The sequence below is a fragment of the Aspergillus nidulans genome, chromosome VIII, assembly GCF_000011425.1.
Source record: "Aspergillus nidulans FGSC A4 chromosome VIII".
NCBI classification, from domain to species: domain Eukaryota; kingdom Fungi; phylum Ascomycota; class Eurotiomycetes; order Eurotiales; family Aspergillaceae; genus Aspergillus; species Aspergillus nidulans.
Genome location: NC_066264.1, coordinates 1,296,077 through 1,319,482, shown reverse-complemented (window position 1 = coordinate 1,319,482; position 23,406 = coordinate 1,296,077). Strand labels below are relative to the sequence as shown.

Here is a 23,406-nt window from a genome sequence, read left to right as displayed (position 1 = left end):
GTCTTGCAATGCACCCCTCGGGATACTAACGTGCGTCATCAGCCCCATTCGAGTCGCAAGCCACCGGTCCAAGCACTTGTTGGCCCGCGCTGCAGGTCGTCGCCTCGTCTGTTGTTGCCAGGCTTGTCACTCATCGTTGGCAAGCTCTCACCAAGATTAATGGGTCCTGAGATTCGAATTCCCGTTTTGCTCTGGGAACCATGATCCTCCCTGGAGGCATCCTGATCGTCCGCTTAAACCGAGTACCTTCAATCGATTTCGTCTAGACCTAAAGATGTCACCGAGGTTCATACTGAAGAGGTCGTGACGCCAGCGAGCTTGTGCAGTTGAGCGTTTGCCGTTGAGCGTTTGCCGTTGAATCCGGGCTTAGTCTGTGACTAGTGCGAATTGCACTCCAGTTTCAAGATAGGGACAATACCATTCTATCCGCTGAGAGTGGCTGGTCCTGCTTCAAGTTCAAGTAAAGATATACTAAAGACCCGTGGTATGTCGCACCTTGGGAGAAACACCGGTCTCTGTCATTGACCCTTGGAAGACGAGCATGTCCTGTCGACTAAACACATCTCTATTAGTTGGGCCGCACTCGGTAAAATTTCAGGCACAATAGTTGCACCACGTTGGACCATGGAAGGAGACTCGGGTCCCGAATAAGTACAGCCTCAAGGCTTCTTCTCAGTGCGGGGCTGCCGGGATAAATAGCTTTGAGCTCCCCGCCGCCATCTTCCGACCCCTCACCATCTCAATTCCTCAACCAGCTACACGATTAACCATCGATTAACCATCGCAATACCAGCACCATGTCCGAATTCCCCAGCCTCAAGCCCGCTTTCACCATCCAGGCATGTAGCTACACCTTCTGCTCCCTCGACAAGCATCTAATTTGCTATCACAGATCGAACTCGATGCCCCGCTAGCAGTCGGTAAGCCGACACCACGAACCTCAAAACAATGGAAAGAGCACCCTCCCATTGACCTCCCTAGGCACCGGAGTCCGCGATACCAACCTGCAGGTTATTGTGAGTATCCGCAGCATGGAACTTGACGAGAAGGGCTAAGACCGAATCAGCCTTTCAGCAAAGGTGTTTTTAAGACTGCAGAGGGCTTCGAACCAGCCTTCGAGGCGCAGGTTGTGGGCACCGGCAACGACTACATCCACGCCGACCCTGATGGAAAGCATATGCGCCTGAACGCTAATGGCGTTATCAAGTATGTCTCCGCTTGAACTTGACGAAGTCGCTGATAATACGGTGTTTAATTCTTTAATTCCCTTCGCAGAACCCAGGATGACGCCGTAAGTCACCCACCGGATCCAGAGAAACTAGTCAAATGAAGACCTGACGTGAACTAACTGCCGTCCTGCCATCAGCTCATCTACGTGAACTACACTGGCGTCGTTACACTCGGTGAAGCAGAGCAGAAAGTCCTCTCCGGAACAGCGGAGGAGGGAAGCACGCCATTTGGGAATTCTTGTGGGTGCACCATGACTTCCTTTAACAAGGATAATGCTAATCATATGATCCGTACAGTCACGCACCTTACTGTCGAGGTGAGAAAATAGTCTACCTTTCCAGGAAAGTATCAACGGACCCTAACTAATGTTCCGCGATAGACCGGCCACGAACGCTACAAGGACCTCGAGAACCGTGTCTTTGTCGGCAAGGGCCGCTTCAATGTGCAGAAGGGAAAGCCGGTTGTGGTCGAGTACCGGGTTGCTCAAGTTGTGCATGCTTAATTGAGTACTTTTGAGGTTGAGCTCGATAGGCACTGTACTGAGCAGGGATACCTGACAAAGTAAAGAATGGCATGAAATGAGCTGATTGACTCTTCTTTTTGCAACTCTCATCCAGCAAGATCTCGGACAGATCTCGACCGCGGTTCTCTAGAGATCTTCCCACAGAATATGCAGCTAGCTCTACACGTCGTTCAGTAACGAGGTCATCATATGCCCTAAATAGGCAGCGTAGAGTGGAACTGCCATATTAGAGGTAGCTAACAAACCTATTCTCTTCTCCCGTCGGTGTGCGTGTCCGTTATGCGTCTACGGCCTGAGGTAAGAGTAATCTCGCCAGTCACCACCTAATGAATGTGACCATCCTCTGCGGCGAGAGCATCGCCTTACGCAATCTCAGAACCTCCCACCTCTTGGTTCTGCTGCTCAGTCCCTCCAGAGACGCCTATTAAGAATGGCCTTTAAACCCCCTGATCTCCCTCCTCCATCTTTCCTACAACTCCTCACACTGGTCTGGGCCCTATACTTGTCCATGGGCCGGCCACCTTTTGTAAGTCAAACAGTCGTACTGTAGTTGTACACTATGTACTTCTTATAACCCCTCTCTATGCCCCTCACAATACCCTGCCCTTCGTAGTACACGAACCAAGACTCCAACCTGAGGGAGCCTGCCTGCGACAGATCAACTGGTAGATAGAAACACCTCTGAAACGGCCCTTCAGCTTTTGAACGTTCATCGCTAGATCAACCAGTTGACGTAGCTTTCGTTCCCTATTCGCACAACCTCCTAAAACCACACAGAGGTGCGGTAGATTCAAACGCTGTGGCAACCATATCTGCGTGAATACTGCATGGAGTAACATGATCCAAGGGCTGTCTATGCCGAAGATCCGGCGGGCTCTAGGCTGACCACTGACGTATGCGAACAGTGCTCAAACAGAACCTGATGTAGTTGCACTGACCAGGGTTATAGTAGCAAATTAGCGGTCATCTTAGGGTTTGGCGAAAGTTCAGCCCTATCTGGTCGCAAGCCGAAACCTCCAATACCCTACCAAATCTGGAGAACCAGCGGTTAGTCCGTGCTGTATGCAGAGTTCCTGGAGGCATAGCGGGGCGACATATCCTCCCCGGTCGCCATATCCGCATCCTTACATTTTGGCAACTGTTATAGCAGGGTGGAAGAGGTAGCTGGAGGACTCCGTGGCCAGGAGTGATGGAGGCTGAGTCTGTACAGATGGCACTAACCTGAATCCACTTCAGCAGTATATACATTACCTTTCTCGCGCTTGAAGTGCTGTTTGTCTGTCCTCGAGCCATGGTTCGAGGCTGCGTTCTGGTCCAGGAATGTCTCGTGCGGTAGACAAGCAGGTTTCTGGAGGTCAGGAACTTATTTAGATCACCTAAATAATACTGCAGATTGCGGAACTAGGGTCGGGTCAAAGCTGGGCAGCAGATTTAGGGTTAGTGAGGACGGGATGCCGCTATACGTTGACGCACTCGCATACGCTTATACAGCCGCAGCTTGGCTGAGGCACCCTTAGCCATCTGGATGTCCCAGAGAGTGAGTGGTAAAGCAGTAGAGCCACCTAGACGGTAAGTGACCTGGTGATACTTGTTCAGAGGATTCAACAGGGGCTCAGACACAGTGAGGTTCCGTCGGAATCTGACAGTGCAGGGGTAAATGACCATGATCTCAAGCATTGATTCAATGAAGATTTCCCTCATGGCTCGGGTAACCAAATTGATCCGATTTGACTGACGGTATGTTCTAACTACATGAAATCGTTGAGACCAAGAAGTTCTAACCCAAATCCGTCAACGGGACAGACAAGACAGTCGAGACAGGTACATTTAGATCAGCCGAAACAGCGACCCTTTTAGCTGCATAAATTCACTCCGGGAATCTCTAAGATGTCTAAACCTTGCTTCTGCATCCATTCACTTGGATCTACATTCGAACCACAGTAAGAATGCACGCATACCGATCATTTACCTCGTCTGTTTCCCACACTTGCTCAGACACCCCTCAACCTCGATCGCGAGAGACTTCGGAATGGCATCCCTCACCTGCTCGATGTCCTCCCCGGCAATAACCTGTCCAAAGCTCGCCGCAATAATATCATCACTGAACTCAAACGTCTGCCTTGCAACCATTGCCACTGCAAACTCATCAGACGTAAACGCAGCGGTAAAATTCGCGGCCGAGCAGTCCGGATTCACCTGGGTATGGAATGAGCCCGCCGGAAAAATGGTCATTTGGCCGGCGTGGAGATCGGTTTTGATCACCCGCGGCTTGCCGGAGGAGTCGGTAACGCCGGCCTCAGGGACCATCTCCGTAAGGACGTGACCAGAGGTTAGGGTGAGGAGCTCGGTGGCGCGTGGATGCAGGTGGACGAAGGACATGCTGCATGCTGTATGACGCATGGTGTAAGCCAGAAAGGCCGACAGCTGGGAGTTTAGTCTACGGAAGACGTACCAGGTAACGATCCCATATTGAACGAGATCCCGGTGCCAACAAGTGGATAGAAGTTCTGGCTTGTGGCGATTGGAGTCTCAGCTGTGTTGAAGTCAAAGACAAAGTCTGAGTCGTCTGGAAGGAGGGCGTAGCGTTCAATAGCCCTAGTGGCAGTTAGTCGTGGCACTTGCCGGGTTCAATGAGTAGCTATCGGCGTCAGAGGCGTACGTGTCTGCCAGTTTCAATTGAGCCGTCAGGCTGAGCTCGGGGGCTCGCTTGGTGATCGACTGGGGCGCTGGCGCTGCTGTTACTGAGAGCGCAATGGCGAGCACTGCGGTGGTGACAGCAGGTAGGGTAGATTGGGGACGCATGTCGTGAGAGTAAGTGTTTGGGTAGTCGATGGTGGTTTGGCTTGGGAAGAAACTGGATAGCGCAGTGGTGTCGATTGAATGCTGTCTATAATAGACATAGCTGACACCTGTACTCAAGTTTATATACCTCGAGATACCAACTATTTTCTGCGTATAGAGCTGCGAGTGGAGTCCGTATAGGTATGCGTATACCTTCATGCTCCGTGCCTCAGCCGCCCTTGGCGTTACTCAGCTTGAGTTGCTGCGGTGCTCATCTTCACCTACCAGACAAGTTTGGTTGATGCACATTCAAGAAAGATGTATGCAAGTAACTGTGCCTTGCTGAGGACTTTCGCAACATGATTACTGTTCATGGCTCTGTTAATACAGTATATCAAGGCCCTTGATGACAACGACCTATATAAACGGGTTATAAATAAAGTAATAGTCCTTACACATCACGCCTACTCCTATTGGAGCACTTGCGGTCATAAACAGTCGTCCGCTCATATTCAGTGGCTCAAGGCCCTAGGGCCCTCACTACTGGCACGCCAAGGTAGCCCTAACTGCCAGCGAACGGAGTTTAGGTGAGCCTGAGGCTGCAGTTGATTGGTTAATGCGTATTAGGTAACCCTCTGGAACTTGCAATACGCACCCTTGACCCTGCCATTGCGGAGACCATCGGCATTACTTCCCTTCCTCGTCCCCTCCTAAGAAGTATAGCATATTTCATATCCAGCATAAAATGGTCAGCCCGGTCAAGCCAGTCTCTGATTGCAAGATGAAGTACGGGGTACGTGGCTAGCCTTGCCTTCCGGGCTTGGGGGTGGGAGGCGGAATCAACATGAGTTGCTCGTCAAATGTATTGAGCACCTTCCCTGTGGGACATGGGACTTATCGATCAGCTGTTCCCATATACTTCTCAGATATACGTTGTCGGGATACGCCCTTAGGCTCGGTTTACTCTGGGTGGTCATCCCAATGCTCTTCGGTTTTCTTTGTCACAAGCAGTAAGAATTGATTACCCCGGGGTTTGAAGATGCTCAAGTGTCTGCAGATAACTGGGATTGCAAGGCTGCGCTGCGTAAAGGGTGAAACGGTGATAAGTGTTCGAAACATGAGGAATTGTCACTGAGCCTGGCACGTTCTCTTCGGACATGGTGTAGATAGGCAGACATCGTAGCCTAGCAGCGATGGAGCATTAGGACACTTTAGAGACGGAACAGAACTCCAGTATTGTGAATATCGAATCTAGTAGTATTCCCAAGATAAATATGTAAATCGTAGTATCATACTCCCATTCGAAAGGCCAGCCTAGTCCACAGACATGCAGGGGCACGTAGGATAGCCCACCAATTTCGCTCATAACACATATTTCAGACAACGCGCTTCACCTGTAGATTCAACCCATCGTCAGCAACGATATCGTCATTGCAGTGAATAAGACAGAATAACTCACCTCAAAGAACCTCTTCAACCACCAAACCTGGAAAATACCCTCGCCAATAAGCACCGCAAGCTGGAAGATGCTCCACCACTTGACTCGTGCATTCGTGCTCTCAGCCGTGTTCCGGTGTACCCTTTCGCGCACAACAATGTAAGACTGCTCATCCTTGACTTGGGCCAGATTTTCCAAAAGCCGTCGGACTAGCGAAAAAAGGTTCATGTCAGTGTCTATTGCCCAAAAGCTGCCAGGATAATCTCCCATCTGCGACGCTCACCTTCCGTCTCCAGCGGATCCTGTGCCATTTCCGATTCAGGAACGTAGACAATTCCGTGAACATTGAACGAGACTTCCTTCGAGTTTGAGGTCCAGCCTTCATTGCTGAAGCAGTAGACGTATTTTCCGTCCAGCTGCGCGGTGAACGAGTAGTCTTCGGAGGAGATGGCTTGTTTATAGTATTGGCGGTTGGATTGGGGGTCTTCGACCTATGCCGCGAAAATAGTCAGCAAATGTTGATGACAGCCAGAACCAATTGAGCATGAAATTGTTGATTCCGATTGCGCATATTTGGACGAGTTCGGAGCATACCCAGAAGTCAATTTCTAGATTTCCGCTGCCGCCAAATTCCCGGTCACCAACTTGGAACGACACAGTCATCTTGTCATCCTTGTGCAGGGTCTCGTGAAAGCATTCTCGTGAGTGGGCGCGGAGCTGGATGTTGTGTGCGGCGGCGGCTGTGATCCAGCTCAGTCCGAGCAGGAGGGAGGCTGCGGAAAATCGCATGGTAGCAGTTCGGCTCACTAGGCTGTATGTATTGATTGTTCGACGGTGATTATTATCTCATGTAAGGAGTTGAAGTCCCCGCGTTGAGATGTTTTGTGGTGGATTGGAGTGTTGGCTTGCTAGTTGACGCGCAAGGTGGTCTCTCCGTCACTCTGGAAATTCATGACGCTCGGACCACCTCCCCGTTCAATCATCGCTATTGACAGGATTCTACTATGCATCCAAGTCCATCTACCATATACATATCCATAATTTGGAGGTTTCAATGCTCGTAAGAGTGATGCCTTGTCTGGCACTTCAGTGAAACATTTATTATCTCTCGTGGAATACTTACAATGTCCATTACCCAATGATTGAGGTCTCTCGCATGTAGAGTCAATACTTCGAATACAAGTAGGCTTTAAACATCTCTATCCATATAGCTACATCCCTAAGCATCATGCATATTTCATAAATATGCATGAGTTACATCGCTGGGTCAGGCGTTCTTAAACCAAGCACCTCGTTTCGGAAGTAGCGACGGCTGGGCCCTCCCATCAATCAATTACTCTACTCGGAGTAGACTACCTCTTGTGCATGAATACTCCCTTGCCCAGAAGCCGCTCAAGAACCACGAGTTTATATCATGCCGATCCTCGTAGCAAATGGCAAGCAGTATCGGATTTCGCTTCTAGGTGGTCTCCGGGAAGAAAGACCTTCCCCATTTAGTGCCAGAACTGCGAGCGTCGTCCGCTACCAGGTAACTGCTCCATCTAGAGCTAATAGCACACTGACTGCGGCTTACCCTAATGGATGTGGCTCCAGGTTCCTGCCAGAGCGAGTCCACGATGGGTGTTCGCATATCCCGCAATGCGCAGACCGCTCACTCCATATCAACACTCAATGGCAGTTTTTCCAGACGCATCTTCAGGATCTATTCCGTGGTCCACTGAGAACGACAGAGTACTCCGGCAGTTGAGGGCGGCTAAGGTCTCATGGAAGCGAATTTCGATGGTCATGGACAATAGACCTATCGCAGAACTCAAGCAGCGGTGGGTCGATATCGGGGACGGCAGGCGCAGAAACCTTGAACGGCATGATTTTGAGGTGGTCGATAATGACAATGACTGGTATCTTGAAGATAATCATGACGATGATTATGGCAGAGAGGAGCGTCATGTGTCGTTCAGCCCATCCCTCGGTGAGGATGTGAGTACTAGCGCGCTCCTAAATGCTGAATCAGAAGCCATTAACCTTTGCAGACGAATGGTGATTATGTCCCGTCCAGGCGAGCAGAAACAAAAAGAGCTTATTTTATCGACGACGAGTTCACCCTGGACGAGGTGCTTCTCCTCCACCGCATTGCGGCGGATTGGGAAAGGGACCGTTGGGAAACGATCTGTCGTCGGTTCAATACCGAAACCGGCCGCAGTATTACGCCGTGGCAAGCAAGGTCCGTCGTTGAGGAGTAGGAGAACAGGAAGTGAAAATATCAAGTACTTTCATAGTGCTGAACTTTGGAGACCAAGAAATCCCCTGACGCGTTTGCCTCCATATATTTTTAGAACAGCCCCAGAGCTATCAGATCAATGAATATAAGGGGGGATTCCCAGGATTGAAAGCGTTACTTAAGCCTGCAGGGCAATAGAGGAAATATTGAGTCCAGAGCTGTCAGAAATCATAATGAATCCAAGAATAGCGCAGGGTGATAGGGATCGCTGGTGTGGAGAAAGAAAGGACCCTTGAGTGGTGGTGCCTGAGTAATCCCGGCCTTATGGGGTATGGTCGGTTTCAGGAGTACCCAGGGTTCACCTCCATCCCTCTCGTCCAACGCTCAAACATCTGTTCGACATCACTCTTTTCAAATACAGTCATTCCTTATCTTTGTTTGTGTGATATCACTTTTTTTTCATTACGCTCATTTGTCTGTTAATTTTTAGGACCGAACATCTTGCGGAACACTCGTTCTTAGGAATTACAGTGAACAAGGCCGGAGACAGTTCGATCTTTTTGACAGGCACCGAGTTCGAGCTTCTATCGACTCATCCTTTCGTTCCCCTCTACATCGTATAGACGAGATATCGTAATGCGCGTCGCCGGGATTATTGCTCTTCTAGCGGCAGCCATGCCGGCTGTCGCTACACGCGGAACCTTCGGACTAGCCCTGGGAAACCAAAACCCCGACTCGTCCTGCAAGACCGCCGATGATTACAAGAAAGATTTCGATGCGATCAAGCACCTGACGACGCTGGTTCGTACCTACTCAGCAAGCGACTGCGACACCGCGAAGAACATCGTTCCGGCTGCAAAGGCCAAGGGCTTCAAGGTTGTGCTGGGTGTCTGGTATTTTTCCTGGTCTCCTTTTCAATTAGTGCCATTGATAGGTGCTAACCTTCGCTTTCATCCTCAGGCCCGACTACGATGAGTCCTTCAACAAAGATTTTAAAGCTCTAAAGAATACTGTTCCTGGAAACGAAGAGGTTATCCATGCGATCACTGTTGGCTCCGAATGCCTCTACCGTGGAGATCTGATCGATGCCCCGAAACTCCTGAAGAGAATCAACCAAGTTAAGCAAGAATTCGACGGCGTTGAGGTCGGCACTGTGGACAGCTGGAACAAGTTCGCCGACGGTACTGCGGACCCTCTCATAACAGGAGGCGTCACCTACTTGTAAGTAACCTCCTCGACTCGGCGTTCGCTTCTATTTTGCGTTGCTAATCCTCGTAAGCATGGCGAACGGTTTCGCGTACTGGCAGGGCCAAGACATCGACAATGCCACTGCTACCTACTTCGATGACATGGCACAAGCCAAGGCCCACATCGAGAAGGTTGCCGGCGACAATGCGAAGAAAATCCGATTTGGCAACGGCGAGAGCGGCTGGCCTACCGGTGAGCTTCATGCACATTAAGTCTAGACTCGTACTAACGGCTGTAGATGGCGGATCTGACTACGGCGCTGCCAAGGCCAGCACCAAGTTCGCTGAAAAATACTACAAGAATGCCGTCTGCGCCATGCTCACCTGGGGCATCGATGTTTTCTACTTCGAGGCCTTTGACGAGACCTGGAAGCCCGACACCAAGGGCGACAACGGCGAGCTCAAGGACGAGAAACACTGGGGTCTCTTTACCGATGATCGCAAGGCCAAGTTCGATTTGTCGTGCCCGAACTAGTGTTGAATTTTGTAGGTGGTATGCGGGACAATTTTCGGATACCTAAAATTCAATATCTGATTCGATGTAACATATCAGACCGCAATAAATAAGGGAATCTGGTTTGCTTTCTGTGGCCTTGTTTGGAAGAAATTGTTACATCATATGAGGCCATCATATTACATGTTATGGCCTACCGAGTTTGGGTCGAAGTATGGAGTATGGAGTAGTGTGGTAACGGTAGGCGGAAACCGTGGTTCATAGCGCACTTTTACCCCTGAGTGGGCAGACACGAACCACGAGCGCGTTGTTTAGTTGTTTATGGGGCTCAGCAATTTAAGCATTCAGGGGCACCCTTTATTGACCAGAAAGCAAAACATTCAACCAAATATAAGCTGCTTTTGCACTATTACTGTACCTCCCTCAAGCGACCAGTGATGAGGCAGAACAATACGAAACGCGTCCGACCTGCGCTTGAACCACTTTATGGCGGTGAGTTGGCAAAGCAGTGAGCACAAGGGTCTCCTTGGGAGCCTCGGAGAGAGCTGAAGCGAGTTAGAGCCGAATTTTATGCAAATTAGCAGTTTTATTAACGGTTCACTAACTGCTGTATGTGGTATAGTAGCTAATAATTCCCGTAAGCCTCGGTGTGCTAGTGTAAATAATGCTCATTGTTAAAGGTCCTCGAGGTAAATTACGTACTGTAAAATAACCTTCTCTGCTCTGCTAATGGTCGTTGGAAATGAGGTCGTGGCATGGCCCAACCCCGATAGGCAACCCGGCAAAATAACCTTAGGAAGCCATCTCCCCTAGTTTAGTGTCATTGAATTCTTCGTTTCTTCCATCGTTCAACCTCGATCCGGCTGCCCTTCGCGTATGCGCCATGTCCAAGTCCTTCGCATGCCCTAGGTTTCTGTGATCTGTTGTTCATCATACCTGTCGCTTTTATTGCCGCCCGCTCCCCCTGAAGAGCCCGCTCGCTGCTACTACGGGATCGCTCCGCCAATTCGCCGCGACTCGCTCCGTACACGTCTCCCACGAACAGCTCCGCGTCTACGTTTTTGTTTGCGTCCGCTAGGTTGTGCGAGGGTCCCCGCGATAGCCGCTTGACGACGTGGAAGATACTGGTATTTGAATTCCATGCTTCAACATTCTGGACAATAGGGAGAGCAGCAAGCAAGTGCTTGCTGCAAGAGTCGACACGGAAGGTTGGTCAATCATTACCCAGGCTCTCTTCGATCTTTCTGCGTTCTCTGCGAGCCCAGATTGCATGGACCACAGGCTAAATCCATTGTCTTGCACAAATCTAGATCAAACCGTGTCTTCCGCCAATTCGGCGCTTTCTCCTCCACCGCCGCATTCCACGAACCCCTCTGGCGTCCGTGACAATTCGCTGCTGTCGGCCCCGCTGCAGTCGCCTTTTCCATCCCCAGGTGCGTCGAGTCGCTCGGCTGCTGGATCACCTGGCCGGCCAACTTCCCCCGGAAGTCGCAGTGTCGCCTTCACCGAACCGTCGACCCTCCCGATTCTACAGAGATATCGTGGTGCTTTGGACTCGTCTACCACGTCCCCGGAGGATAAGAAGGCGGAAAGCAGTGTCTACTATACTACGGCCTGGGGTTCCCCGTATGCCGCACCTAGCCCACGGACACTGTCGTGGTCATTGAGTCAGAAAGACGCTGTCCTTGACCGCGATTCGGGAGATAGCTCTCCAATCTCAATTCAGTTCGGGCTCGAGCCGAATAGGCCTACTATACTGCGCAGCCTCCCCCCGTCCCAGGGTCCAGTGATTGAGGTCGGCAGTAATAGTCTCGAACGTTCCCCGGAACGTAGAAGAGGAAAGTCGATTCAGGATTTCACGCAGGATTGGATCAACCAATACCTTTCCGGTCAACAAAGAACTGAGCGAAGCAACTGGTTGAGCGACGATTCTGGTAGCGAGGCTCCCTCGTTCATCACGGCCGCAAACCACTTTGCAGACGACGCATCCGACGACTGGCTTGGGTTAGAACAGGACTCACTAGATCAGGACCTACTGAAGACCCCTACGCTAGCCGACTTCGTCAACCGAAGATCTGCTGGTAAGGGAGGACCAGTCCGCAAAAGAAAGGAGCCGCTCCACAAAAGAACTGATACTCTTCGGCAGGAAGATTTCTGGGGTTTCGCATACGACGAAGATCCACAGCCAAACACGATGGCCGACACAAAGGAGACGCAACCTGCTGGAGCAGAACACAAGCCTCTCTCGCCAGATGAGAAGCCTTTACCACCACCTCCAATAGAAGAAAACGGTCTGACGCCGACGAAGGAGACTCCTACACAAATTGCTCAAACGGAGGTCGACGTTGAGAAACCGGTTAAGGATAAACCCCTGCCGCGAAGACAAAAGAAGAAGGTCACGTGGCGCGGAAAAGGATGCGTTATTGAGCTCCCTCTATACGACAAGAGAGGCACAGAAGAGTCTGGATATCGGCTGTTGACCGCTGAAGATGTCAGGCGAGGCTTGCAACAATGGGAAGAACTAGGTTACGATGTTCGAGGCTTCAACGTCAGCGCACCAGAGGATCCCTTCAACTTTGAGCTTGGAGGTGCGAGTCGTCCATCATACCCTGAAGAAAGCGATATCCAGGAGGAACGGAAGTCTGGAAGCTATACCGTCAGCTTTCCTAACAAGGCGCTCTGGGATGAGTATGTTAATCAATTGCAAGAAGAGAAACTACGGGCGTTGGGTGTGTTTGGAGGGGATGAAGATGTCCCACCATCACCGTCACCTGCATCTGCGCTGAACCCTATGACACCCTTTCCTGGCCTTGTTGCATCCCCACCGATCCCAACTGCATCAGCTGCTAGCAATCCTTTATCAATGCACCATCCATTCTCGCCGCAACTTACACAGGGAGGAAATATGAGCAATGGAATCGCGTCGCTGGCATCGCCCGCATCTCAGTTTGGTGTTCAAACGCCATTTTACGGTGTCGACCAGAACATCATACCAGGATTCCTTCCTTTCCAGCCAACGCCTCCCGCACAAGGCTCACTTACACCTCAGAGCTTCATTAACTTGCGTCAAAGCGGGCCTACGTCAACTATCCCAGGAACTCTGTCCAGTCTTACTTCTATGTTATCACCTGTTTCTCCTATGAACGATCCAAATGCTTTCCATCTTGGGTGGGGTGATCAGACAAAGCAACAAAAGGACGCTTCCGACGACCAGTATCAACACCGGATACACGATGACTACACCGAGGATCAACTACGACCCCTGCGAACCCCTCCGCCCAACCCGGATAACTTCCATGCGTCTACGGTCGAGATCGCTCAGCCCACTCCTCGTGGTCATAGCCGTGGTCATAATCTGAGTGAGACGCTTCAGAAGGGCGTTGATCAAGTCACTTCTGAGTACCACCTGGAGGATTCTATCGACAAAGAGCTTGATGATGGTGACTACGATCCAATGCATCATAATATTGGGGGACACGGTCTGCTGAACTCTAGGTGGACACTACCGGAGACTAACGCGCCTCAACACATGGCCCAGCATTTGAACCATTTTTACGGAGATGCCTATCCTGGGGAGCCAGCTCATGAAGGTTCTGATATCGACACTAACCCTAGCTTGTCTGGGACTCCTCGCCGCAATGGATCACTCGCCCACCAGTTCCCTTGGCATGAGCCAAAACCCAGTAACGGCTCATTTGCTGGCGGGCACCGTTCGAAACTGTCAACATCCAGTCTTAACGTCGAGGCAAAGGAGTTTGCGCCAACGGGACAACTTCCTTCGCAACAGTTGCCTTTCCAACAGCAAAACGCCTTCCAATTTCCGAAGCTGGAGCACTCCGTATTCACTTTTGGCGCTGAACAACCTGCTGGAAGGCTCAATGTTGCTGCTCCTTCGTTTACTCCGGGTAAAATTGAGACTGTTTTCCACGGCAGCCAGAGCAGCCAATCCCGTGAATTCAAGTTCTCAGCCCCGTCTACTGCTTCCCTGAATGTCGCTGCGCCGGAGTTCAACCCTGGTAGGACTAAGATCTTCGGCGACATTGATATAACAAAAATCGCCAACTCCGCCAAAAAATCGAAGGCGATACCGATCGTCCGACCGGATGAAGCGAAGGGAGAGGAACAAAGCAAGGTACCAAAAGAGACAATGGACGATCGTGGCCGGCCAGTTCCTACTGATCGACACAAGCGTGCTCGACGTGTTGGTGGAAGCGATGATGGCGAGGCTAGGTTTAGCATATCACATCCTTTGGGTGAGGCCAATAACTCGCAGCCTCAGCAGCCGTCAAGCGCTTCTCAACCTGCCGAGGGCAAGGAAAATGCTCTTCCTGAGCGAGGCACTACAGACTCCGCTGCCGACAATGATCCTCTTGAGCGTAAGGGTACACCCGCCAGTGAAGCATCGACATGGGCTCCTTCCGATACTAAAGCCGATGCGGTCGGGCCGGATGATGTTCAACATCAGAGTCATGAAGCAGTTGCAGAAGATGAACCTAGGCATCAGGAGTCAAAGGAACAGCCCGAACCAACCAAAGAAATCAAATATGTTGAGTTCGGTCAAAAGAGCGCCCTTTCAGCCTCAGCAAAGCCGTTCAGCTTCAAGCCGTCCATTGCTGAATTTGTACCATTCATCGCTGAACCACCAGCACCTCCTCCCAAAGACACGCCACCAAAGCAGAATAAAGGCTTAATGTCTTCGCGCTACGCTGTTGCGAGTCCGCCACCATCAACACCTGCGCAGCGGTTATCCACAGAACAATCGGCTTCTGCTAACCCTAACACAGAGGATCAGCCTAAAGATATCCCCCGTAAAGCTGAGGATAATAAGTCGCATATTGCGAATGACCAGGATTCCCCCAATGAAGAACAGCTTAATGCCGTTATGGATCAGCTTAACGAGGATTCTGACATTGGGGTTGAGCGGATCAGTACCCCGAAACCCCCAAGCCACCTCCCAGAGCCAGTCCAAGGACCGTCAAAGGAGAAACGCCATGTTCAGGCAGACAACAGGAGCGAGCCTCCGAGCCCTAGCCCTGGAAGGGGTGCTGTATCTCATACTCTCCATGTACCTAAACTCGACTTCGATGCACAGTCTCAGTTCTCTGCCACTCCTACCAAGGGCGTGGCCTCCAACGCACACTCACCTGTACGACAGTTAATGAGTCAGAATGACCACATCAGCGACTGGGATGATGTGTTTTCTCCTGGAGAAGATGTCAAGCTGGCATATCGAAGCAGGTTCTTTGATCGCCGTGTCAATGAGCTTCTCGGCTCCGCCATTGACGAACGGCTCTATCCTTTGGAAAACGCACTTGGCGCCATTCAAGAATCTCTTGCGGCTTTGACTTCCGCTCCTGCCCAGAATCCGTTGGCATTCCGAAGTACTTCTGCTGAAGTAATGGACAGTGACGCGGATGACGAAGATGAGGACTATGAAGAAGATGCATCCTATAGGCCGAGGTCACCAATTCGCCGTAGGGAGCGTAAACTCGAGAAGCTTAAGAATGTTGTTTTGGAAGCTCTAGCAACACGGGACGCTCAGCCTGCTCCTGCTCCAGAACAGCCCGCGTTGGAGGAAATAGTACAGCTTCGCAACACTGTCACCGAACTACATGCGATGACAGCGCAGAACCTCTCTCAGAATCCTACCGCCGGCTTACGCGAGATGATTCAGGAAGTTGTCGCAGCTCAGCTCAACTCTCGCTCACGTTCGGATGCGGAAGAAATTGGCGCCGACAACCTCATGCTCCAGATTAATAATTTGAAAGACATGCTCAGAGGGGCCGATGATCGAACCGAAAACGAGTACAGGAAGCGAAGACAAGCACAGGACACTATCGCACAGCTCCAGCGGCTTCTCAAGGATGTCGAAGAGGAATCTGCGCGTCATAGTGCGGCTGCTGAATCTGCTGAAGCACGACTGCTGCAATTCCAACAAGAAAAGATACCGTACTACGAGAGCTTCCAGCAAAAAGCTGCTATGCTTGAAGAGGAACGCGAAAGCACTAGGTTGACCCTCGAAGAGCTCTCTTCCAAGAACATCTCTCTCCAGGGCACGCTCGATGAGTACCGCTTCATGGCTGATAGCGCAAAGCGCGAAACCGAGGAAACCAATGCTCGCTTGGAGGAGATCAAGGCTGAAAACAATCAACTGCGCAACACTGTTGCTAACATGAGGGTGCGTATTGAGGACGGCTTGCACATTCGCCAGAACCTCAGCGGAAGAATGGAACAGCTTCAGGATCAATTAGCAGCTCTCACTGGGGAGATCGCCCGTGACCAGGCCTCTTGGCGACGCAAAGAGGAAGAATTGAACGCTAAGTATAGTGAACTACGGGCATCCCACAACCGGGAAACAAAATTGCGTGAACAGCTTGAGAGTGAGGTCACGAAGCTGGAAGAGCAGGAGCGCGAGGCGGCAAAACTGAAGTTCATATTCGGGCAGTCGCAGCAGGAGAACGAACGACTCGAGGAGCTCGTCAGCGAATTGAGGCAAAAGAACCAGGAATTGGACATGAAGGCAAGCCGCTTCGAGCGAGAATTCAATGAAGCTCGCGAGAGTAGCAGAGTTGAGATTCAGCGTACAAGAACCTCAATGGAAATGGAGATCGAGGCTGCTACCACTCAGGTCAACATTGTCCGTGCCGAGCTTGAGGCCCAGATCGCACGCCTTGAAACTCAATTGGATAATGCCAAACTCGACAGCGACACAGCCCGGGAGCGATACGAAATGCTACTTGAGGAAGCGCATGAAACAAAGGCTACTGCTGTAGCTAGCGCCATCGAGTCAAAAGAGTACTCTATGGAGGAACAGCGGAAACTGCATGAACGTGTTCTCAATGACCTCCGTGAACGTCACGCTCGCGTTATGCATAACTCTTCCGAAGATAGACAGCGGACAGAGAACCATTACATCGAGCGGCTGCAGTTCTCAGACGACAAGATCAAGCACCTTCAGGAGCGAGTGGCGCATCTCGAAGAGAAGCTCGAGATCGCCCAGTCAGCTGCCCGTGCCGCTGCTGAAGCTGCGCAGTCAGCCAAATCTGCTGGACCGACCGCGCCCTCACACTCAAGCACTCCTTCCCTGCCGATCAACCCAGGATCGTCGGTGCCTGAGAAGATCTCTCCCCAGGCCCTACGAGAGTCAATCCTGGTTCTGCAAGACCAGCTACAGCAGCGTGAAACCCGCATTGACGAGCTTGAAGCCGAACTCTCCGCTGTCGACAAAGATGCTCCAACCAAGATCAAGGAGAGGGACTCGGAGATTACTTGGCTGCGTGAACTTCTGGGTGTCCGTCTGGATGACCTCCAGGATATCATCAACACCTTGTCACAGCCGTCGTTTAACAAGGACTCCGTGCGCGATGCCGCTATTCGCCTGAAGGCAAACCTTCAGATGCAGCAGCAGGAGAAAGAAAGAGCCATGAATGGCCAAACTTTTTCGAGCTTGCGCTCCCTGTCTGAACTAACCGCGTCTCCGCGAGCTTTACCTCTCGCAGCGGCGGCAGCATGGGGCAGTTGGCGTAAGGGAAGGGAGAATGCGAACTCCGAGCAGACTCCCTCGAAACCCAGTCCGGCAACTTCTTTCCTCTCCGGGCTTCTCACGCCTCCCAGCTCGAACACGCGACAGGGTGGTCCGAACAACAGCGCAACAGCTGGCCCTAGTTGGAGAAGGCCATCGGAAACTCGACCGCTCAAAAGCGCCGATGCTACCCCTAGACCCCTATCTTCCCGTGCCGCCGGCAAGATGCGAGAGCCACCAACCACCCCGCCGCTCCTCCGGGGGTCAAGCTATGACCACGACGCCGAGCCTACCGACTATACGGCGGCAGAATCACCAACGGAATCCGTCGTACAATCTCCCCACGAGGAAGACGATAGCACCGCCGACGGATTCGTCTCAGCCTCTCCGAAGGAGATAGCCGACGGTCCCTTTGGCCCACAAATAGCATGATACCGATAGACTGTCTATAATCTTCTCTGCCTTGACTACTTTCTTTTGTTCATCTGTTCATCTCCAAAACTGTGTTAATACGGCGCGTGCTTTCTCGTTATATTTTGATTTGGACATCCCACCCCTGCTAGCTAAGCTACCTATCTATCTGACTTCTTGTATTTAATACCGGTGGGAGTTCTCCTGCTAGCTTTTATCTCTTGATATTTATTGTCCTCGTTACCTTTACCAGATACCACCTGCTGATTCTGATTTCACAAACTACCTGTCTCTGTATAATGCTTGCTATGTCTTCGTCGGCTCAGAACATATGAAGAATTAATCTACCTAGCCACCTAGGTATTCACACTTGCCGCTCATATCCAGACTTCTCTTTATGATCTATTCTGGTTTCTTCTGACAGCTGGATTGCTAGGCTCTCTTTAATGGTTATGAGGACTATCTCTTACTTCTTCCATCTCATAGTTAAGGTTTCTCCCTTATCCATTATCAGCCTTTTAACAGGTTTTAACAGGCTTGTATGAAGTCATGTGAGGTGCGTTGGGCTGTATTATTAGCTCTAGGTTCTTGTGTGGTCAGTTTTTCTGCAGATGGACGCATTGACGCCCGCCCGCAGTACCTAAATTCTGAACAGAAGGGTACACGAAGCACTATTTATGCATATGTGTATCTGCAAGCGCAAGTAGTATTATTTGCACAATTGCTGGAACTATAGCTGAGGCAAAATTTCGAGGTTGAGACCATGTTATCTAAATCCCTAGGCCTACCTACACGGCGGATATGTATACATCGAAAAGCAACAAACTGAGGTGCGAGAAGAGGTATCTCACAATTCAAACATCAAATCTAAATAGAGAGATATATGAGTGAAGTTTCTCTCCGTTTCCTCTCTTCGTTTGCTTTGTCAAACTACAAGCGCTGCAAACGACCGAGCCAAACGGTAGTTTGGCTGGTACTCGAGCTGTCTTGCTTCAATTCCGCAGGTTTGGCTGATTGATAAACTTCAGTGAGGCTAGAAGGTCATGAATGAAGCAGGCCAGTTACACACGAGTCGGGGGACAACATTTGCTGAGCCCAAGAGCCGGGGTTAGAACTTCTAGGCTATTCCCTTCCAGGTGGTTCAACTCCCTTATCCAGGTGGTTCAAGACTGATTCCAGTGCTGGTAAGCTGGGGACCAAGTAGTCTGCTTGCTGGCTAGGCCGCGTGAGGCTGGAAGATCAAACTCCAATCATGCGTTTGAAAAACATAAGAGAGCGCCCCAATAGCGGACAGTTCTGCATATATTATCAAAGGCGAAAAGCGTCCTTTCTTGTTTTGTCGACCATGTTATATGCTGGCAAGTTCTAGCACGAAGTGTCAACGTCTGCCTTTCACCACTGCCGCCTTTGGTGTGGGTGTGAATTTATATCCATCAAATGATGATGTTCTTCTCCCGCTGATAAAGGTCCTTCAGAAGCTTCAGCTGATTAACCGCCATACTCTGACGCGGAAGGTTGGCCGGTAATTCAACAATTGCCTTCCTCATCAATGCCAATCCGATATGCCCAAAAAAACCGACGATTCTCTCAGCTGAGGACCTCAGCATGGCTGATAGGAGCGTGACGTGCGTCTCCTGAATTTCCGCAACCGGGATATTTAAGATTTTATGCATGGAGAACCAGTAAAGTGTGTTCGGGAAAGGGTTCTTGCGCTGCGTCCTGCCGAAGTTCCGCAGTGTTAGGGCCGCAAATCCAGCTCCTAACGCGGTCATCCGGTCTGCATGCGCTTGCTCGCTAACAAATGGCCCATCGGAGCCGCCATCGCGCCACCATCCCAACGCGCGTCTACCAGCTTCAGTCTTCTCATTCCCGTAGAAGCCCCAAAGCGCGGGGCAAACAACGCGGTATTTAGCCCAGAGAATGTCGACCATGTGGACGCCCTTGTAGAGGAAGGCTTCTGTGGAGAATATCTGGGCGGCAACGATGCCGATCGGTTCAGCGTGACCTTGATTGATGGAAGCTTCGGTGATAAGCGAAGAAATGAGGGACTTGGCGAGAATGTTGAGGCCGTAGATAAGGAGAGCTGGGACTTTGTTGTCATCAGATTTGGCGATGTTTTCGGGTGGGAAGGCGATAAATTGGCGAATGTCGACGGAGGGTTCAGCTATTGAGGCAGCTCTTTCGAGGGTCGTGCGGATTTCCTGGGTCTGGACCGAGGATATATTTAGATCGCGTCTATATAGGGATCGAGGGGCTTCAATTACCTGGTTCTTGTTTACGCCCTTCCCTTCACGCAGTTGGCCAACGCATTTCTTGATCGAGCGGCGCATATCCCCCATGTTCTGCTTGATGATGGGATTCAATTTGCCTTGGTCTCTGAGGTATTGACGGAACTTTTTCAGGTGCTGGTGTAGTTCCACGTAGCGTTGGTGAGTTTTAATCTCCTCCTCCGACAATCGGCCACCACCGAGTTGTTTTTGACTATTTGCGAGCTGCTTCTGAGCTGCTTCTTCTTCCTTCAGTCGTGCAGCTTCCTCTTCAGCCTTCTTGATTCCCGCCTCCGCTTTTTCTTTTCCTCCTCCGCGCGTTCCTTCTGCTTGCGCTCCTTTTCTTCCAATTCTAACTTTTTCTGCCTCTCCATCTCCTCAGCAGCCTTCCGCTTCGCTTCCTCCGCAGCCTTTAGGGCGGCCTCCCGTTCAGCTTTCATTCTGGCGAGCTCCTGCTCTTTACGCAGTTTTTCCGCTCTCTCGCGTTCTTTCCGCTCCGCCTCTTTCCGAGCCTCTTCCTGTTTGCGACGGGCCTCTTCCTCAACCGCGCGCTGGTAAGCCCTTAACGTCTCTTCTGCTTCCTCCAAGACTTGCTCATGCCGAGCAGCGACTTTGTCGAGTGCCGCATTGTGTTGAGCTTCCAATTCGCTGTCTGCCCTGTCGAGACTCTCATAGAAGGATCGACGTTCGTATGCCTTGACCTTTTTCAACTCTGAGTTGTGGACGCGCAGTTGCTCCAGGTCCCTGGTTAGCTCCAACATCAGCTGCCTGGACGGACTATCCGGTTGCGAAGGGTAGCCAGATCGTCCCATATTTGCGGTAGTGCTTCAGTTGCGGTTGGCAATCAGACAGAGTGAAGTTGGAGCTTCACGCTGCAGCTTGATGGGTTCTATGGTGGCGCAGATATAAGCGCAACGGATCATAAACCGCACGAGGAAGAGAAAGGCTTCTAAACAATGTTTTACGGATGGACGAAAGTGAAGCCTAGAAATGTTGGACGGAACAAGAGATTGTTGCGTGGTGGGAAAATGACTCCTTAGAGTTCGGAAACCATTCTTCTGGTGGACAATGTTATATAGAATAGAAGAGCGCTTCGAAAGAATGAATTGAACGGTCTGGTACGACGTTGATGCCGAGCATTCACGAACTCTTCGAATAACCTAGAGATAGACCAATCAGTAACAAAGTCAATGCATCTTTTAGAGATGTTAGAGAAAAGGCTACCGATGAGCTTAATCTTCCTCTCAGACTGCCCAAAATAAAAGAACGCGGTCTGTATAAAAGAGAACGAAAGTACCTGGCAAGATATAGAGCGATCGCTTGGGACGCGCTCCGTTCTGTTTCGGCGACTCGAATGCCTGTTGCTTAGTCAGAAGAGCCTAAGTGGTCTTCTCTGTCTACTGCATAAGCCCTGTCCACGGAGAGATCCCAGCTATGATCCTTGGCGCCCGTGCCGCTTTCTGGGGTCGAGTTCCTTGGTCCCAAACGGGGTTCTTTACATCATGACGGCCATCATGAGATCCTGCCCTTATGGCCGACCGTTGCAATGACTATTCCACCAATTGAGACTGGGGAAAACATTCTTCGAGAATCGATCAAGCCATCGTGTTTCTGATGATTCTTTCGAAGTCGGGGGCTTCTCAAGTCGAGACGAACCTCTGTCTCAGGTTGAAGGGGACTCCGTCTGTCTAGAGCTTCGGTGGGTCTGAACCACTTAAAAGACTGAGTTTTCGGCAAACTGACTGTTGTTCCTTCAGGGTATAATCGCTGGAGAGTCGAGACACCAAATCAGTACTCGCGCCGCCGGGATCCGGAGGATCAAGAGACCAGGGATGCTGTCCAGTCTGGGTAGCGTTCTATTCGTGGTCTCGCCCATTCATATATGAGAGGGTCTGGAAGCTCGGTGGAACGCAAGCTATTCGGTGGTTAATTCGGAATTGAGAAACCGTTGAAGTGCCTTCCAAAGATCCTACAACAATCACCTTGCTTGCAGTGCTCACATGGCCAATTCTTCTTTTACCTGGGATACAACATTTTCCTGCTTGCAAGTTCGCGACTCTGAAACATATTCTCTGGGGCACATCGAATCGCATGGTAGCCGGTACGCTGGGCCCAATCGAACTGTCAAATGCAGCTCGTGATCGCGAACCAGAACCTGCCGAGTTCAAAAAGCGGTACCTTCGAGTTAGTGACACTTTTTAACTTCTTGCCTAGTAAATGCTTCTCAAGCTTCGATATGACACATGTGTCGTGATCTCAGTCGTTGGGAGCACTTTCAAGGTAACTTTCTGGAAAACAACGCATCCACATATCAGTCCCTTAGCCTGTATTATCTGCTAGCAATCCCAGGGTAGATGAATGGAGCATTTAAACAAAATGATGATGGTGATATTAGGAAGTCTGCACTTTGTGATTTGTTCATATTGTAGTCATTATTAAGTAGGCCATATGAGACAGTCCCTATCCACTGATTTGCTCCTCCTGATGACTTACGAGGCGACTAATTCACCTCTTCTTTCTCTCTCCATCTCAATCTCCCCATTTCTTTTCTCCCTCTTCTCCTATCATCTTCCTCTTTCTCTTCTCCTTTCCTCGCTCTCTCTCACCCTTACACACACTCTCTCTCACTCCCTCCTTTAATCTACCCCTCCTTCTTTGCTCCATCCTCCACTCCTCCAGTATTGGGCCGTTCCTTCAAGTTCCGCCAACAGGATCGTGTTATTCTTATCAGTTCGCCATTCTCTTTCGCGTGGTCAGATCGTCTGCTGCTTCTGCCTCACTGAAAGACTCAGGCAATTATCGTTAAGACTCGTTTCCAAGAAGAGGCACCAACTCAGCAGCTCCTCCTTCAGCCTGAGTTGCCCCCCCTTTTCTGGTCCTCTCTCTGGCTCCCACCGTTAGTAGCGGGACTCGGGTTACTTGCAATTCCGACGTCACAGGATTACGTTCAAGGCGGAATAGGAGAAAAGGGTCTCGATCCCGAAGAAAAAAAAAAACGTACTACTGAGCATCTTGGTTGAGGTTTCGAAGATATTCTTGTTGCGGTGGAGATCGCTTGGATGGCACTCTGGGGCAACCGGTAGCTCCTAAGTCCAACCCGCTAACTCTACGTCGAGAGTTCCCCTCTTCTCTTCACAGCTCCTGTAGCCTCATCCTCTCCTTCGGTCTTTGTCCTCCTAATTCTGCAGAGGTCCCTCTGCTCTTGCCTTCTGTGAATACGTCTTCTTTCATCTTTTTCTGTCTACCTTTCTACTCCTACCTGACGGTCATTGCCGCCACTTTTCCTCTTGAGTGCGAAGCCAACTCCGTGCAAAA

At 50.7% G+C, this 23,406-nt stretch overlaps 7 protein-coding genes across 7 annotated transcripts, besides 1 other annotated feature; 4 read left to right on the top strand and 3 right to left on the bottom strand.

Annotated features, from left to right (window-relative positions):
• Positions 1 to 23,406: part of a sequence feature (contig 1.16 792..451587(-1)) that runs on past both edges of the window.
• On the top strand, positions 798 to 1,815 carry ANIA_01152 (DUF3237 domain-containing protein; the record flags this gene model as incomplete). The annotated part of the gene is made up of 8 exons (XM_050613205.1): positions 798 to 839; positions 893 to 920; positions 982 to 1,016; positions 1,067 to 1,206; positions 1,276 to 1,291; positions 1,367 to 1,469; positions 1,527 to 1,546; positions 1,610 to 1,815. The coding sequence occupies 8 exons, from the start codon at positions 798 to 800 to the stop codon at positions 1,730 to 1,732; spliced, it is 507 nt and encodes a 168-aa protein (XP_050469038.1). The 3' UTR covers positions 1,733 to 1,815.
• ANIA_01153 (germin family protein) lies at positions 2,607 to 4,895 on the bottom strand (the record flags this gene model as incomplete). The annotated part of the gene is made up of 7 exons (XM_653665.1): positions 2,607 to 2,686; positions 2,975 to 3,101; positions 3,227 to 3,392; positions 3,723 to 4,140; positions 4,206 to 4,348; positions 4,413 to 4,662; positions 4,820 to 4,895. The coding sequence occupies 7 exons, from the start codon at positions 4,893 to 4,895 to the stop codon at positions 2,607 to 2,609; spliced, it is 1,260 nt and encodes a 419-aa protein (XP_658757.1).
• On the bottom strand, positions 5,911 to 6,761 carry ANIA_01154 (emp24/gp25L/p24 family protein; the record flags this gene model as incomplete). The annotated part of the gene is made up of 4 exons (XM_653666.1): positions 5,911 to 5,928; positions 5,994 to 6,181; positions 6,256 to 6,463; positions 6,567 to 6,761. The coding sequence occupies 4 exons, from the start codon at positions 6,759 to 6,761 to the stop codon at positions 5,911 to 5,913; spliced, it is 609 nt and encodes a 202-aa protein (XP_658758.1).
• ANIA_10154 (uncharacterized protein) lies at positions 7,611 to 8,212 on the top strand (the record flags this gene model as incomplete). The annotated part of the gene is made up of 2 exons (XM_050613204.1): positions 7,611 to 7,949; positions 8,003 to 8,212. 2 exons carry the CDS (start codon positions 7,611 to 7,613, stop codon positions 8,210 to 8,212), a joined length of 549 nt encoding a protein of 182 aa, XP_050469037.1.
• On the top strand, positions 8,580 to 10,276 carry bgt1 (1,3-beta-glucanosyltransferase Bgt1). Its single transcript, XM_653667.2, has 4 exons — positions 8,580 to 9,083; positions 9,151 to 9,411; positions 9,470 to 9,630; positions 9,677 to 10,276. Exons 1-4 carry the CDS (start codon positions 8,827 to 8,829, stop codon positions 9,910 to 9,912), a joined length of 915 nt encoding a protein of 304 aa, XP_658759.2. The 5' UTR covers positions 8,580 to 8,826; the 3' UTR covers positions 9,913 to 10,276.
• On the top strand, positions 10,329 to 18,089 carry ANIA_01156 (protein pxdA; the record flags this gene model as incomplete). Its single annotated transcript, XM_653668.2, has 3 exons — positions 10,329 to 10,383; positions 10,517 to 10,528; positions 11,202 to 18,089. 3 exons carry the CDS (start codon positions 10,329 to 10,331, stop codon positions 17,843 to 17,845), a joined length of 6,711 nt encoding a protein of 2,236 aa, XP_658760.1. The 3' UTR covers positions 17,846 to 18,089.
• Positions 19,258 to 20,903, bottom strand: ANIA_01157 (protein gle1; the record flags this gene model as incomplete). Its single annotated transcript, XM_653669.1, has 3 exons — positions 19,258 to 20,031; positions 20,089 to 20,305; positions 20,449 to 20,903. 3 exons carry the CDS (start codon positions 20,901 to 20,903, stop codon positions 19,258 to 19,260), a joined length of 1,446 nt encoding a protein of 481 aa, XP_658761.1.